The 17,562-nt window shown below is 34.9% G+C and overlaps 1 protein-coding gene across 2 annotated transcripts in view; it reads left to right on the top strand.

Moving 5' to 3' along the window:
- Nucleotides 1-14,889, top strand: part of GALC (galactosylceramidase) — a 36,966-nt gene extending 22,077 nt beyond the window's left edge. For both annotated transcript variants that reach the window (XM_042814453.1, XM_042814454.1), the window contains exons 8-17: nt 1,225-1,380; nt 3,468-3,592; nt 4,574-4,701; nt 5,102-5,191; nt 6,263-6,352; nt 7,470-7,614; nt 8,490-8,670; nt 11,112-11,275; nt 12,653-12,729; nt 14,386-14,889. In XM_042814453.1, the coding sequence (XP_042670387.1) occupies nt 1,225-1,380; nt 3,468-3,592; nt 4,574-4,701; nt 5,102-5,191; nt 6,263-6,352; nt 7,470-7,614; nt 8,490-8,670; nt 11,112-11,275; nt 12,653-12,729; nt 14,386-14,529 (1,300 nt within the window). In that variant the 3' untranslated portion in view covers nt 14,530-14,889. The remainder of the gene's footprint in view (nt 1-1,224; nt 1,381-3,467; nt 3,593-4,573; nt 4,702-5,101; nt 5,192-6,262; nt 6,353-7,469; nt 7,615-8,489; nt 8,671-11,111; nt 11,276-12,652; nt 12,730-14,385) is intronic.
- The last annotated feature ends 2,673 nt before the right edge of the window (nt 14,890-17,562 follow it).

Raw genomic sequence — 17,562 nt, 5'->3', positions numbered from 1 at the left:
TTTGGCAGAGATATTGACAACATTTAAAAAAAAAGATTTGCAGGACATGAAGTGTAGAAGTGCAGATCTATTCCTTCTTTACATTGTCTTTGCTAGCTTCATGCCATTACAAAAACCTTCGCTCAGTACTAAGGTATTACTTGTGCTTCCAAGCCAAAGGGAAAATGTATGCCATCCTGCACAGCAGAGGCAAGGATATAGCTGAAGTCTCTACTGTATGTTATGTTACCACTAGTGAAGCTAAGTACAAATGACTACAACTCTGGGAAATTGCCTGTTTTTGAATAGAGGGGAAAATAATTGAAACCAGCCATCAGAAAGATGAATAGAAATAGCCATAGAAATACCTCTGTTATCTTTTATTATTTATTCCTGACTCATGAATTAATTACATTTGTCAAGTTTTAGCCCATTAGTAAAAAAAAAAAAAAAAAAAAAAAGCCCAAGACTTAGCTTGTATTTAAAGTTTTAGCGTGTATTTAGTGTGTTCAGTGGGCCCAAACCGAGAGGAATGATGGATTTCTGCAAGTGTTTTACGAGATTTTATTTCAGCCAGAATAATTTGCCACATTGAATCAGTGTTGTGATTGAATATGACCAGTAGTCTTTATGTGGGAGAACGTATCTGTGCTCATACTAAGGAAGGTCTTGTGCAGAAAACTAGCTTTCATTATGTTTCAGTTGTTTTCAGTTTACACCTCTTAGCTCTTACGGTCCACTCAGCATGCGTTCTTGAAACCTGAGCTTATTAGAAATGTGTGCAAGAGCCAAGTTCACGTTTAGCTGCTAAGATTTAAATGCAGCAGTGTTTGTAATCTCCTGTGCTGTATCTTACTGTTAATTTATAATTATTTAAAAGTTTGGCTAAGACCCTGTCAGATAACTTGTAAAAGTAACTGTAATATGCTACCAAGGTCAGAAGGTCAATTTCAAGATAAAGCTTTACTTTAGCAAGCTGCAGCAATTACATGACGTATTTAAGCCTAGGTTTACTTAGGTTGATATGTTTTAAAGAAGTAATCTTGAACTGATGGTAATGCAGCAAGCTGTGGTATATTACAGATTTCTCTGTAGTACAAGTTTTCTATTCTATTAGAATTATTCTAAAGCAAGTTTGTTTTTAACTTTCATTTTGGAGGAGAGCAATTAAGCCTGGAAATACAAACAGCAGCAATGAATTTTCTTTTTGTGATAAGCACTCTTTCTTTTTAAAATATTGTGTAGGGCTCACTATCCTGGGACAAAAACAGTGCCAAATGCCTTACTGACTCAGAAGAAACTGTGGGCTTCGGAAGATTATAGTACTTTCAACGATGACGTAGGTGCAGGCTGTTGGGCTCGGATCCTAAACCAAAACTATGTGAATGGAAACATGACCTCGTAAGTATTGTGCATTGCTGATAGCTTTTAGAACTTCATTTGTAAGGATTATCTAAAGTACCACGTAACACATCCATCTGCTATGTTAAAACTGTAGATAAACTCTTTTCTCCGTCAGTCTGAATTCAGATAGTCTGAGATGTGAAGACTACTGTACTTAACCACTTGGAGAAAAAATTTTGTGGCAGCTGTAAGGCATTTCTGAGTTACAGTTTCATGTGGGCCTATGCAGCTGAGTTCAGATCTTTTAGTTTCTGATGATACTTTTCAAAGTAATTCTTCTTAAGAAGAACTAACATGAAAACCCAGGAGGAAAATAACAATGAAGTTAACCTAGCTGAATATTTCTCAGGGTCTCTATCAGTTATTTATCTTTAGTTAAAGGTAATAGGTGTAAGGATTTTATTATCTGTTGTTTTCTGTACAACATCTTTCTGAGGATCCATTCTAAAATTTGCTGTAATCTTTTGATATCTTCATTAACTTCTGTATGTTTTCTTGCCAAATTGAAATACGGAAGAAAGTTATTGGGAAATTAGGTAAATCAGTTTTAAAACGGAATAGGACACATACTTTGTTTTCAGTGAAAAGCTAAAAATGAAAGCATCAATATTTAGGCAAAATCACTTTCAAGGCTTTTAGCTTTTATGTAACTTCATTTTGGGTTAATAAAGATAAATGTTTTTACCTGAAATACTTGAAACAAAGCACAGCAGCAAGCACCTGCATGCTCATAAAGGGAAATTCAAGTTGACTATCTTCTGTGAATCTTGTTTTGAGCAAATTTAAAGTTTTAACATATTGGCTATGTGAATTCCTATCACTCATGTCCTTTAGTATCTGTGGGGTTATTTCTGCCTTATTCCTGTTCTCTTCTTTTTACGAGCCCTTTGCAATTGTATAAGCCCCATTTGATTAGCAATGTGGTAACCAGATCATATATTCAGAAATTATTATCAAAAAGATCAAAGTCTGTAAATTCAATACTGCTTTCATTTCAGCTTTTATACTGAAAATCAGTGCTTCCTAATGAAATGAATTTATTTATTAGCAAAAATATAAACCTTCTTTCCTTGAAGTTTGAGTTCCTTCCATTATGGTTGTTTTATATTGAATTTATGCAGAACTTTATCTTGAGGAAGCTGCTGAGTTGAAAATCTTGTTGAGGGTTTTTTTCTGAGCACATTTTTAGAGGAATTTATAATCTTTCCTGAAATGCATATATCCTGTAATAGATAAGTCTTAAGTAATAACTTCAGAACATGAGCCTTTTGTGCTCATCTGTGTACAAATGGGTTATTTCATGCCAGCTTTTGTTTCCTATAGAACTCCTTTCATAAACTGTATTTGCATACCTATGGCTGCACGGACTTTAAGTTTAAGGTCCTAGCATGAGATTGCTTTGAAGAACAAATCAGAAGACCTAAAAAGAATTGACCGTGTCGGTGTCCCAATAAATTCTCAAAATAAATCCTGGAAGATGGCTGGTTAGGGTTATATTACATTCTTTATGTGTGCAGAAAAGACTGTTAATATTTCTCACTGGTGCTTAAAAAGCAAACAAATGCAAGCCCATCAAAAGATCATCACCACCAATCACAAAGCTAATAAAAAAAAAATTGTGAAGCATCAGAACTTCTACTATTTTTCTCCCTACTGATTTGGTTAGGAAGTATGGATGGAGTCTTTAATCCTCAGGTGCACATTTCCTTTAATGTGCAGCTTTTAATGGTGATACAACCAGAGGATGTATTGTGTTTTGTTTTAGTTTTTTCTAATGAAGTTCTCAACTCTGGAAATTGATTCTTTTTCTCTCTGCTTTTGATTTACCATCATTTTGCTTTTTTTGGAGGTGGCTCTGGAAGGGGTTGCTTGTATTCTCTCTCCTTTTAGCTGGGAAAATTCTTTTAGTGTTGAAATACTTCTTTATTTTATTTCATTTTATTTTTTACTGTGAGCTAGGAAGCTGTTTTTTCACTGTGTGTTGGAGGAAAAAAGCAGAGTAAATTCTTGTTTTAACTTGATCTAATGCTATTCATATGAATAATCAGCTAAACAAACTTTTTTTTTTTTTTTTTTTTTCCCAGAACTATTGCATGGAACTTAGTGGCAAGTTATTATGAAGAATTGCCCTTTGGTCGATGTGGTTTGATGACAGCACAAGAACCATGGAGTGGCCACTATAAAGTAGAAGCACCTATTTGGATTACAGGTTAAAAAAAAAAAAAAAAAGTTTCCATAATAGTATTGTGAGAGTCTTTTTTCTATGTGTGTTATTTTTTGTACTACATTGAAGTGGTACAAAAACACATTGAAGCTTCATGGAATGTCTTTTAAATTCTTAAAAGAATTTAAAGGCTTATTTCAGTAGGAAGCAGAAAGATCTTATAAGGAGGCAAATTTGACCATTAGGTTATATGCAGAAATAAACTGCTGCTTTTTACAGCTATCACTATTAAACTATTTTGTTCTGAAGTGCCTGTAGAGGTTAGTGTACTTTCCTAGTTCTTTTTGCTTCACTTTTTTTATTTTATCCTAAATTAGACATCTGATACCTTTCAATTTGAGAAAATAGAATGAAGAACATATATAGTCTTGTACTACTTGAGGTTCTTGGCCTCTATGATTCATCATTTCTTTGCACATAGGAAAATGGAAATACTTTTATTCTGTGTTGTCTGAAAACAGGGTGGCTACTCAGTAGTTCTTCTGTAGTCTTTACTGTCTTTGCCACAGAGCAGATGGCATGTACTGAGCCATTAAGGAAGATCGAGGCAAATGTCTTAATGTTTATACTTCTGCTAGTTGCCCAGCATTAGGAAAAAAAAATGGCTATAGTGTCATCTGAAAAGTTTGGAATACCTGAGCTGATTTTCTTTTTTCCATGTTGCTTAGTCGTACACTTATTGTAACGTCTTACACTTGGCAGTTACTTATGCTGAAAAAAACCCCTACCTCATGTAGTTGATTATTCCTTGAGGAGAAGCTCTTCTGTACTTTTTCTGACTTGATTGTTTTCTCTGCCACAGAACAGATGTTTTAAAATGTGTTTTGGTTTAATTCTGTAAGCTTTCGTATGGGTAGAATTTGCTTTGAAATTCCGTTACTTCATTTTGGGAATTTTCATATATTAAATTATAGTTATCTTTATTAAGATTTAATTACTTTCTTATGATTTTCTGTTCCATCTCAGCGCACACAACGCAATTTACACAACCAGGATGGTCCTACTTGCAGGTGGATGGACACTTAGAAGGAGGTGGAAGCTTTGTAGCTCTGACAGACGGCCTAGGAAACCTTACAATAATAATTGAAACTATGGTAATGTACATCAACAGAAGTAGAATAAATAAAGGAAATATTTTGTTACAAAGTGGCTGCTTCAATTTATGCCATGTCTGCAAATATCCTCTATAATGCTTGTGTAGCTTCATTACTGAGACCACCAGAAATACTTTTTTTTTTCTATCTAAACATTGTGTAATCATTATATCACAAACTTATTTGATGACACTCTGTGAGAAATTGAAACTGTGTTTTTTTTAAAGCTGAGTTAAAAATATTATAGTTTGTGCAATAGCAATCATCATTAAGATAGTGAAATAAATATTTACAAATTAATCCTGTATTGCTTTTTATAGTTAGTACTATGTTTTTCTTGAACACTGTCATCTGATAGATTCCAGTAATGTATATTCCTTTCTTTCTTTCCTTTCTTCAGACACACAATCACTCTAAATGTATCAGACCTCCACTGCCTCACTTCCGAGTTTCACCTCAGCGAGCAACTTTCTACCTCAGAGGGTCTTTTGTAAGTAGGCATTAAATACATTTGGTCACTTTTGTAATGTGAATTGCACTGCATCTTGTGTGTACACACAAACTATGACAAGATGTCAAGATATCAGAATTGTTCATCTCCTGTGATAGAGGTTATATGCCTGCTGAACTTTTAAATTTGCTTTTTTACCATAAGACACAATGTCAAAACTGAATTTGTATTATTACTACCTTCCAATGTATTTGTGTATATTGAAGAAAAAATTGCTGGAACAGAGATACAATTTGGTTTGTCATTAGGATTTATTCTGCAGCTACTGCTCTGAAGTGCTGATACAGTTTGGCTGGCATGGTCATGACCTTTCTAGCTGTCATCAGTTGCTTTCCAGGGAAAGCAACTAGATGATGCAGCTGACTATATGACACAGGTTTTGTTTTTCTGTCCCAGCAAAAGATATTCTGAGAATCTCCATGTTTTGTATTAGAGTATTCTGTTCATATTAGTAGTATTACTGTGTTATTAGGATAATGGCTTACTGATACATGTAGATTGCTCTGAAAGTAAAGTCTCCTATTTATTTCCATGGAAACCACAACATATAAAACAAAGAGCACAATAACAGAACACAACTCGATAGAGCAAATTCTCAGCTTCAGAACACTATTTTTCAATGTAGTCATCACCATTAGCTATACATTTCTATCAGCTGTGATCAATAGATTTCATGCTGTGCTTGTAATAATCTGCATGGTTCTCTGGGTGGCTTGTCTTTCATGTTGTTCATGTTGCTGCTGCTGAAATATACCATCCACCACCTCACTGTGCTCACATCAACTGTTTGGTGTACTCATAAGCATTCAGCAAGCATCAGTGGGCCAATGTAATATAGTAGGAAGCATTACTTTTGAATCAGCCCTTGCATAGTTAAGAAAAGGTAAGGTTTGTAATGGCTATCTGAGTTAATTGGTGGCTGCTGATGAGATCAGCAATTCTACAATAACAAAAGTTAGACACTGATAGTTTTCAAAGCCAAAGTAAAATTGTTGTTGTGTTGGTTGTTTTTTTTTCTTTTTTTTAATTTAATGCTATGTTTCATTGCAGTATTTCCTGAAAACGCTTCAGGTGTGGCACTCTAAGCTTGGTTTTGAATCTGCAAACTCTAGTCTTTTTGAGCAACTTCATCCTGTAAAGGTAAGTTGATCAGTTTTAATACTCTATTGTAACTTCTTTGAATTGGTATTGCAAAATAAAATTAAAATAAAATTACTTCAATTTACAAAATATTTGCAAAGTAAGAAATGGAATCCCACACATCAAAATAATCTAAGGTAACTTTTCAGAGAAGCTTTATGGTCTTCAGGGTGAATTCATGAAGATAAGCATTCATTAGGCTGGTAGTACAAATTGTTTTGTAAGTCTGAAACGTTGCAGCATTTCAATAGGTATGTGCTTTGAGAGTAATGATTTAAGTGGTTCTAGTGTGATAATGAAGAATGTGGATGTCCTTTTTTCAGTTTTTGGGCCCACTTTACTACATTTTCAACCTATACATTTGATTTTCAACCTATACATTTGATTTTCAACCTATACATTTGAATTACAGTGAAATGTTTGCATAGTGTACCTCAGCGTTGTTTGTTGTGCTTATGCTAACTTATACTCTGCTGAGTGTTAAAAGTAGTCTGGTTTAGCAATTTTGTTCCTGCTACAGAAGGATTTGCAGGATGATATCTATAGTATTTATGTGGCCTAAAGGTGATAACCTTCCAGCTTTCTGGCCTCTCTACCTGTATTCTTTTCCAAGACTTTGGGAATTATGTGCTCACTGGGTGCGTTTATAATAAATATTTTTTAGAAGAGAACCTTTGAGATCTTTTTTTTTTTTTTTTTTTGTACTACCCTAAATATGAGAATGTGAGAATGTGGGATATTCAACACAAACTGATTTCTGTTAAAGCAGCCTTTCTCAAAAACAGAGCATTGTATGTACTGTGACTTAAATCTTGCCCTCGAAGGAGTATTCTAGTACTCTCTGTAGTTTCAGGTGTGTGTTTTCCCCCATTCCTGGAACTGCTGCACTTCTGTGCTTCAACTGTATATTTCAGGTGTGCTTTATTAGCTCTCTTTGACTAAAGTTTTACTAGCTGTATACAAACTTACCTGGAAGCAATGAAAACTTGAGGGTATTAAATGTTGAGGCAATTTTTGCCTTAAATCGAACTTTAGAGGATATCCTTGAACTCAGAAGCTTGGATTTTTTTTATGTTGCAATTTGATTTTTGCGACTTGAACTTTCTTTTAATTCCAGATCTGGAGGGGAAGTTTTTCTTTAGACCTAGATGTGGATGAAGTCTATACTTTAACTACACTTAAGACAGGACGGAAGTGTAGCTGCCCAGAGCCTCCACCACCTCAACCCTTTCCTTCAAATTACAAAGATGACTTTAATATTCGTAAGTCAGAAATCTCTTATCAAAAGTTTAATTCTCATACAGATATAGTCTCACTGTAGAAAGGCCGTAACAGTTGTGGTATTTGAGTCATCTGATGTAGAACACATGAAGTAATTTGAATGTTTCATTATTTTTCTCTGATTATTTGTGTATGTATACCTCAGTTCCAAGACAGCTAATTTTATTCTAGCTCTTAACTAAGTGACTGCTACAGTTTTAAAATTCTTGATGCGAAGTTGTATCTCAACTGTAGTGAACTACTTTTTTAAGGGAATGTAAAAAGAATTGAACACCTCCCCTGTGAGGATAGGCTGAGAGAGCTGGGGCTCTTCAGCCTCGATGAGAGATTGTCTCTGGAGACCTGATAGCAGCCTTTCAGTATTTAAAGGAGGTCTGTTACAAGGAAAGAGACAGACTCTTTATCGTGATCTGTGGTGACAGGATCTGGAGAAATGGTTTCAAACTAAGAGAGGGAAGATTTAGGCTGGATACCAAGAAACCTGGAGATCCTCAAAGTCAGGTTGGACCAGGCTCTGCGCAACCTGTTCTAGCTGTAAGTGTCCTTGTTTTTTTTGCAGGGCAGCTTGACTAGATGACCTTTAAAAGGTCACTTCCAGCTCAAACACCAGCCCAAACAATTCCACGATTACATTAAAAGAAAAAAAAAAAAAAAAAAAAAAGAAACTTTGTATATTTATAAAAATGGTCCTGCTTCCAACTTCTAAAACTTGATTTTGCGTATTTTTCTAGTATAAAAGACTACTTTGATACAATAAGGCAGAAGCCTGGAGGGTAGCTTCAGAGGAAATCTCTGACATCAAGGTCCACAAAAGAAAAATAAATGTTTTGGTGCTGACATTTTATTCTCTGAACAGGTAATCCACCTTTCAGCGAAGCTCCAAACTTTGCAGATCAGACGGGTGTGTTTGAGTACTTCGTAAATGGCTCTGACCCAGGAGATCATGTTTTCACACTCCGACAGGTGGTGATTCAGCGACCCATCACTTGGGTTTCTGATGCAGACCAGACAATCAGCATCATAGGAAACTTTCAGTGGTATGTAAATACTACTTTTTGTTGACATCTGAGGAAAGGGTGTCCTTAATAGTTTGAATTATTATTTGTTGGTCTCTTTCATTTGTCTTATTCAGTGCAAGAGAAATATAGAGAAATGTTTTTACCTTCAACCAGTCTGTAGTCATGTAGAAATGATGATTAAAGAGACTTAAGTTCTTGAGCCCTGCATGGTGCTATTACCATCACTATTAAAAGGTCAGGTCAACAAGACCTTATTTAAACAAGTCTTGAAAACATCCAAAGATGAAGATTTCATTTCATCTCCTAGTGGTCCACTGCCTTGGGAAAAGATTTCTTAGACTCCTATGGGGCACATTTATTCAAGCTACTTTTTGGAATAATTATGTGAGATGGCTCACTAGGAAGACTAAGTTAAAATAGCACTAACAAAAAAGCAGGATCTGAATTTTGAAGTGTGCACAGATATTTTTTTTTTCCCCACTGTTTTTAAAAGAGACAAAAAGTTGATTCAATTTATTTTACTTGATTTTGAATTGTTGCTTGATCATTACTAATTTGATCTATCTCATGTTGTGATAGTTTGGGAGTTAATTCTGTTATATTTGTTGCAGACTGCCATCTTCTGAGCAGTTCCTAGAATTGTGTATATTTAATTTACCTACTGCTTAGAACAGTTGTATTCTTGGGTAGATGTAGCAAAGATTTACTAGAGTACAGTTATCATTCATTCTAGGAGGTATAGTGGTGATAGTTTTGAATGAAGCAGTATATCTTTCAAGCTACGGCAGGGGAGATTCAGGCTGGACATGAGGAAGTATTACTTTTCAGAAAGGGTGGTCAGGCACTGGAATGGACTGCCCAGGGAGGTGGTGGAGTCACCGACCCTGGGGGTGTTCAAGGAAAGGGTTTGATGTTGTGTTGTGATCTTTTAGGTCTTTTCCAACCTTGGTGATTCTATGATTCTATCATTCTATGGTCTTAGCATAATATTGAAATTTAAAAAGTATTTGGATAAGAACCTGTTGAATAATTGGCTTAGTAACAGTAGTTAATAAACTTAAGCATTAAGTTTGATTTATTATTTTTACGATTTGGAAGAGACTTTAATTCTTTTTAGAGAACGTATCAAATAACTGTTTTGTCTGTTTTTTCACTGTTATCAGGTCAGTGATGCTTTTTTAGAACATGTATTATGATTCTTGTTTCTGGCCTTGACGAGTTATTGAATCATTTTGCTTTGAAGCCTATAAGCACACCACTGTCTTGTAGCTGAAGGTTGTTTTTGAGTTTCTAGATGTGTACTTTTGCAGTCCTGTATTAAAGCTTCGTGTTTTCCCCTATAACCAGCTTCCCCTCATTGAGCCAGTCATATCTCATGATCTATGTAACAGATAGTACACTTAAATTACTGCACTGAAATCTCCAGAAACTTCCCACTTCATTTTGGTTCTATTTTTTTTCTGGATTAGTGTCTTTTCAAAATAAAGCTTGTTTCTTGAATATTCAACTGATTATTGAAGCTTTACTCACCTCTTAACTTTTATAAGGAAAATTTTCAAGTTCAGGTCCAGTTTGCCTGATCTTTTCTTGGGTACATGTTTTCAACTATTAATGCACAATATAAAAATATTAAACTAAATTTGCTCTGAATTTCTGAGATGTTTTCGTTTCAGTTATCAATAGCAATTCTTTAATTTCACTCAAGAGTTTAGTTGGTTTTAATTCGGATTTTAATTTTGTGAAAGTTTATGTAGCTACTCTGAAATTTTTTGTTTTGCTCTGATGAAGCATGAAGCTAGGTTCAAACCTAGCTGCATGCTGTAATTATTGATATTTAATACGCTTTGCTCCCAGTGTTATTATAATATTGTGAAAAATGTGGGGGTCTTGTGTTTAATACAAAGGAAGATAAGAAAGGTCTTAAATGACTTGTCTAATGAAAATGTATCCAATAAACTGATGCTTAAGCAGTAAGAAAAAAATCTTAATTCTGATGCAAGAGATGGAGGAGAAGACTACCATAAATACATATTATTGATTTATCTGTAAGCTGAGGTTATACAGGAGTTTTTCACACACTTAAAAAAAACAAAACCTATGTATAGCTGGAAACTTTCTTTATATATGACCTTTTGACTGTATCCATACTAGCAACAGTTCATTACAAGTAACTTAAGATAAGGAATGTAGGTACTGAATTTCTTGAGCAAGCATTAATAGGGTTGGTTAATTTTTACTTGTGAGAGGCTTGTACTGCAGTCTGAGGAGTGGAGGGGTATTAAGTAAATTTTCTAAGTGCTATCAAATTATTCTGGTATTTCTTTGCCTGATGGTAGGTTATTTTCCTTAACAGTTGTAATTAAATGTATAATGTGGTACTTCACAGTTGAGATGAAGTATTACCTCAGGAAAAAAATCAGATAATTTCAGCCTGTTAAAACACACTGTTTCTCTTACAGGGTAAATCTGACAGTCACTTGTGACATCTACATAGAAAAGCCACTTGATGGGGGTGTGTTCATTGCTGGAAGAGTAGACAATGGTGGGATATATGTTCGTCGTACCAAAGGAGTTTTCTTCTGGGTTTATGCAGATGGCACCTACAGAGTCACTGGTGACCTAGGTAAGAAGCCCTTTCCTAAACTGGATGCTGATAGATGGGCGTATTGCACTGATAGCCTTGATAGAAATGATGTACATTCTGGTTTTGTTATTCAGCTGCAATCACTGTGAATTTGATTCATTGTGCTGTAACAGTGGTTGCATTTTGTATATGGCTAGATCATCTGAAGGTTACTGGCTGCTCCACTTCTCATTCTCAGCTTTCTGGATATCCTTTCAAATATCTCCAGAATCACAGAGCTGTAGGGGTTAGAAGGGACCTCAGGAGATCATTTACTCCAGCTCTCCTGCTAAGAGGCTCCCTAGAGCAGGTTGCACAGGAAAATGTCCAGGAGGGTTTTGAATATCTTAAGAGGAGACTCTACAACTGCTCTGGGCAGCCTGTCCCAGTGCTCTGTAACCCTTGAAGTAAAGTTTTTCCTTGTTTGTGTGAAGTTTTTTACATTCTGGTTTGTGCCAATTTCTTCCTTGTTCTGTCCCTGGGCACCACGAAAAAACAACATGGCTCCAGCCTCTTAATACTCTCTTTAGATATGTATAAGTCTTGGTAAGATCCCTGCTCATTTTCTACTTCTTCTCTATGGGTAGGCAGAGTACGTGTAGCTTGGGAATTCTATTACCTTCTCTTAACACACTGATTCCAGGGGAACCTCATGTTTAAATCCACAACAACTTAAGTTTCACCTGGGTGTAATAAATATATATATTTATTGTATATACATGCATACACTTGGGTTTAGAATGAACTGCACTGTTTATTTCTTGAGACATGTCAGCATTGCCTAGTAGAAAATAACTTTTTTCCATGCTGAAATGAGGGGAATGTGATTAATGACTTCATTATTTCAGATGGGCATGCTTGTTAGGCCATAAGGTATTTTTTTCCTCCATAGCTATTTTTCATCATCTTTATATTTTTCTAAGAAGGTGTCTGTGTGGTAAATTACCTCGCAGCTGAAACTGCCAACTGAATAATTGAAGATTCTTCTTCTAGTGCTTAGTTGTTTTGTTTTGTTTTTTTTTTTCCCCAAGTCTCTCTCCTGATTTTAGCTTTGCTTAAATTTTGACTAGAACTAAACAATGTTACATTGTGGCATCTCAAAACCTCTGGATTTAAAATCTTCTAATACTTAAAAAAAGTTTAGTAGAATAAGTGGTGTGCTAGCTACTGTCACACTTGGTTAACCTGTACTCCCAAAAGATGGAATCTTCAGTGGGAAAAAAGCTCCTAACAGAACAGTAAACTACACCTCTGTAGTAAGATGGTGGTCCTGAACATCTCTGAAAATGAAATGCTTTCCTTTTGCTAGCTTGATGCTATCTGGCAGTCTAGGCAAAAGTTAAATGACACTTTGCTAACTTAGAGCATGTTTTGCAGCTGGAGAAGAAATATTAATGAAAGGGCTTTCTGGTGTCCGACATAATGCTTGGCACACGCTTACTCTCAACATCCAGGTAAGAGCATGGTCAAGAAGCTGGAAAATCTGCTATGAAAATTCCATTCCTAAATGGTTTAGACAAAAACATGCTATTTTAATGTTTGCATGAGGTGATCCTGCATAAAACATTGATATATATTTTAATATAAACGAAGACTAAAATACCACTCATTCTATTTCCTGTATTTTTGAAGAGATCTTGAGAAAATGGAGAGGGTATAGAAAGTAACTGGGAAAGAATGATTATGACCTGGCTACCTGTTCTGAAGATTCTTGGTGAACTACTTAACTGTTTTATAAATCTGACTCCAATTATCTTTGCATGTTAAGGCCCTGTGTATGATGCCTCTTAAGGACTTGGAACTAGGGAACTTGAATGAACTGCCATTTTTCTTTCCTGTGCTGAGAAAGCGTGGGCATTGTTTTGATGTGAAAAATGGCCCATTGCTGATTAGAAGCCTACTCAGAGTGTGGGATCTTTGTGTGGTGTTTCTGCATTTTTTATCATAGTGAGAAGAGTGGTACCAAACTTTAAATATACCTGTGCAATTTATCTGGACATGACATTGTTGCAACTAAAGGGCTTTGAATTCCTCAGCTGGGTGCCTAACCCCCTTGGCTAATACAACCTTTGCAACTGCAAGAGATCTAAAATAATTGGGAAGCTTAAATCCCCTCTGAAGATATCTTGTACTGTAACGAACTCTGTAAAATTCTGTGCTAAGTCTCTAACAGATAAACTGTCTATGAACATTAGAAGCTGTTTGGCTTGGTGTTTTTTTGGCTTTTTCTGCTTTTGTATTGATAGACAAAGGAATGCTTTTATCTGAGGCATTCACAAATGTTTGTATAGCCACACTTACGACAGTAATTGCTATCTGTAAAATGAAGTTTGAGACTTGCTAGCCTGAACAGAGTACTAAAAATGAGTGTAAATTATCTAAAACAGAAAACAATGATGTTGGTCTTCAAATCATGATGCTATAGAGTTGCATGTACCAAAAATGCCTTTGATGTAATAAAAGAATTGTAGAGGAGGTTTTTTGAAAGACAGTCTGTTTTTACATATATTTGTAATTTTTATAGATTCAGTACAGGTAAACTAGAATGTTCCCCCCCTTCAATTTAATATTGGCAAGATAAATTTTAACTGTTCTGAACATTAATGGTAACAATCTACTTAAAAGTTCCTAAATCCCTTTCTCTCCTTGGTTTGATGACTAAAATACATAACCCTTTTATTTTGACCTGTGTCTAATTGTGCAGAATTAATGCCAGGTGTGTCATGTAATAGAACTGTTTGTAGTTCCAGGTAGTTCTAGTTTTGTTAAACACCTCAAAACAGGTGAGCATTTGAAGGAATATGATACAGATGCAAGAGGAAAAACAGTTTACCTTTGAGATTCTGCACTGAGTTTGCAAGCTGAGAGTTTGGGAAAGATAAACCTTTTATATGCACTATATAAAAGCCTGTTAGATCTGTTTCATAGAGTTGATAGGCACTGGACGAGCAATATTTAGAAGTGCCTCTGCATGGAAAGCATGTGAAGTGTAGTTGAAAATTCACTGGACATCTTTTTGACTTGCCTTGTCTGCCATACAGATTGTCTTGGTGTGAATACACTTGATCACTGGATTTCACAAAACAAACTCTTTCCCTTTTTTCTGCCAGGGCACTTCTGCCTCAGGACTGTTAAATGGTTATCCGCTCTGGGAGAACGTCACCATTTCTCAACCAAGTAATGGCTGGGCTGCTATTGGGACTCGCTCGTTTGAGTTTGCACAGTTTGACAACTTCCATGTTGAAGCTAGATGAGGTAGCTTTTGCATTTGGAGAACGTCATCATACTTTGAAGAAGAGTCAGCTCAAACTTTGGGGACAGCTTAACACTGACACTGATCTGTTGGCAAAGAATCTGAATTCTCACCCTGTTATTTTATAAAGCTTTACATTGCTCATTACCAGTGTAAGTTTCATCCCCTGGTTGCTATGGAATTTTTACTCTTAGAATTCTGGGGGTAAATTTTAGTTCAAGGTAACGATGAAAACAAAATCATAGATCCTTTTATTCAAAAATGATCAGATCTTAACTTCCTATCTCATTTTCAAGCCAAATTTGAAAGTTAACAGAAGATAAGGGCCTCTCAAGATGCTTTTTTTTTTTTTTTTTTTTTTAACACTAACATGACTGTGTCCATTTCTTTCACTGTAAGAATTAAATACCAATAAGCCTAATGATCTAGTGGCCCCATGCAGCTATACTATAATTACTTTCAGATTTCATTTGGATGAAGAACCTATTTTTTCCTGTATTAAGAAAAACAATGTTTTGTCTATTTATGCTACAGTCAGTCTCAACATTACAATGCTAAAGGTGTGTTTGATTACAACTTCCAACTTTTATCTCTAGCCTTAAAAATATTTCTTTTGAGCAGAAGGGAAATCTCTTATGGGTGATTAGGCAATGCAGGATGTGCCTTAAGTTTCAACTACCTCCTTTTTTTTTTTTTTTTAAAAAAAAAAAAAGGTTGAAATAGATTAAAAGGTTAATAATCAATTAATTATTGATAGCCGTTATGGAATGATTTTTTTTTTTTTTTTTTTTTTTTTTTTGTTTTTTTTTTTTTTTTGTGGTTTATTTTTGTTTTGCATTGTACAAGAATAAAAACTGGGTCTTGGGTACTTAATTTATGCCAGGCTAAATGTGGAAAAACTGTCTTTTAGAAGCTTGAGCATCCATCTCTCATTTGTGATGGATCTAAAACTTTGAGCAGAAACTGAAGTATATGAAAATGTTACTCAGATGGTTGTTTTTGTAGCACAGAGAAGGTATGGGTACTATCATGTCCTTGCATAAAAGGAAATGAAAAAAATATATATTTTAAGGCCTTGCAGTCTAATCATAAGGTGACAGCAGATGGATACAGATGGAATTGATTGGTTTATCAGGCTGCACTACTGTCCAACAGTATCCCTACTCCTAGGCTGCATGAAGTTCAGATTGAATTCTGAATCCTTCAGAAAAGAGGGATTCTCTTTTGTTGCTACTTCACTGTTTTTTGAAGTTACTGTGCTATCAAAAAAAATCATCCAGATTGTAGTGAGATAGCAAATGCTGTCTTCGTGAGTTGGCTTCTGAATTTTTCTGTTGGTCATTTTTGAATGAAAATGATGTCTATTCCATAACAAAATGTATCCCATGTCTGCATCCTTTTTTTAACTGGCGAACAAGAAGTTCTGGAGGTGTGACGGGGCACTAATATTTGTATGAGGCTCTCTGTAGCATGCAGTATCTCATCTTTGAGAAACAGATTTGCAATATACTTCAACTTATACTAAATATTACTCTGATCCATTTTATTTTGAAAGCTAATTTCAGTGAGCATTGACTTTGCTCTTTGATATTTTCAGCTAAGGTAGAGTTAATGCAACACAAATTATTACTAGACTTTTTTTAAGAAGGTTATCTTCCAAGTCAAGTTTTGGAGAGATCTCAATTTCCTAAGTACAGATGAGTGTTTTATTTCTTTCAACAATTACCACTGATACCACTATTAATTGGTTATGAATCATTCATAAGTGCAGATTTCACACAAGCAGTAACCTTGAAGAATGATCTAAATGACTAAACTTTAAAACTCTTGTAGAGGATTTTCAAGTATTAACTGTTTATTTAACTGGGTAAAAAATGAAAGCCAGCTTTCCAGTTGAGTTGCATTTTGATAGTCACAGTGTGGGTGCAAATCTGTTCATTATTTGCTTGATTTCAGAAGGGATGTCACTGGGATCCAGATGTGAAGGAATTTAACTTAAGGTCCTTATATTCAAGTAATATGAATACAGAAGAATGAGTTCTCAGAATAAACTTGTTTCAGCTGTGATGATTTTTCCTAGTAGCACGTTTCTTAAAGAGTTCATGTTAGCTTGTGTGGACTGCAAGCAGTTTCGTATAAGAGAGATTAGCAAAGATGCAGTTTATCCAAAGGAGTTGTCCAGTTGGTCTTTTTTACTACCCTTTAATGCACTAATGTAATAAACTACTGTCATATTGTGTACTAAGCACAATGTATTTTGTCACTGAAAATATTGATTATTTTTTCTAATCTTAACTTATTAACGTTAGAGGATTAAACTGTTTTATGAAGAGAAAAGGGATCTAATAGTGATATAATGTTGTTCACTCATATGTGTAATTCTTCACCCTTCAGCAGGCTGTAATATCCTTGCCAGTAACAAGCTGTCAGGTCTTTCACTGAGGGGTGGATTTATGTTGTTGATTATAAATACTAATCATTTCAAATGGACAAATAAAGCATTTAAAACCCCTTTATTTGTGGTGACTGCTTTTGTTAATGGATCATGATGTCCTCCAGCAAGAAAGCTGCCAGTTTTTATCATTGTGATTCCTAGTAAAGATGATTGCCCCTATGTTAACTGGATTGGAACAATTTTTCAAATGCCAAACAATCCTCGTTAACAAATATCATAGAATCAGGACTTTTGTTGTTGATATGAACATTATTTATAGTGCTCAGTATACATTCTGCTTCTCTTTATTATGATGGTTTTTGTGTATGTGTTTTTTCTTTTTTTTTTCCCTTTGCATTTATTTAAAGGGATTAAACTGTACTTAAGGGTCATTTGTACAAAACTGCTGAGTACTGAAGTCTTGTGAGCTCAAGCTGACAGTCTTTTTACAAGTGTGGAAGCAGGTAGTGCAATTCAGGTATATACTAAAGTTTACATGAGAATTTTTTTTTTTTTTTTTTTTTTTTTTTTTTTTTTAAATTTATTAAATTTTTGGGGGTTGGTTATTTTTTTTTTATTTTTTTTTTAAACCAAACCCAA

This window comes from Centrocercus urophasianus, unplaced genomic scaffold (assembly GCF_019232065.1).
Source record: "Centrocercus urophasianus isolate 14NV4802_14NV808 unplaced genomic scaffold, USGS_Curo_1.0 seq_14, whole genome shotgun sequence".
Lineage (NCBI taxonomy): Eukaryota > Metazoa > Chordata > Aves > Galliformes > Phasianidae > Centrocercus > Centrocercus urophasianus.
The sequence above is the reverse complement of the archived record's forward strand: the minus strand, read 5'-3'. Positions and strand labels throughout refer to the sequence as shown.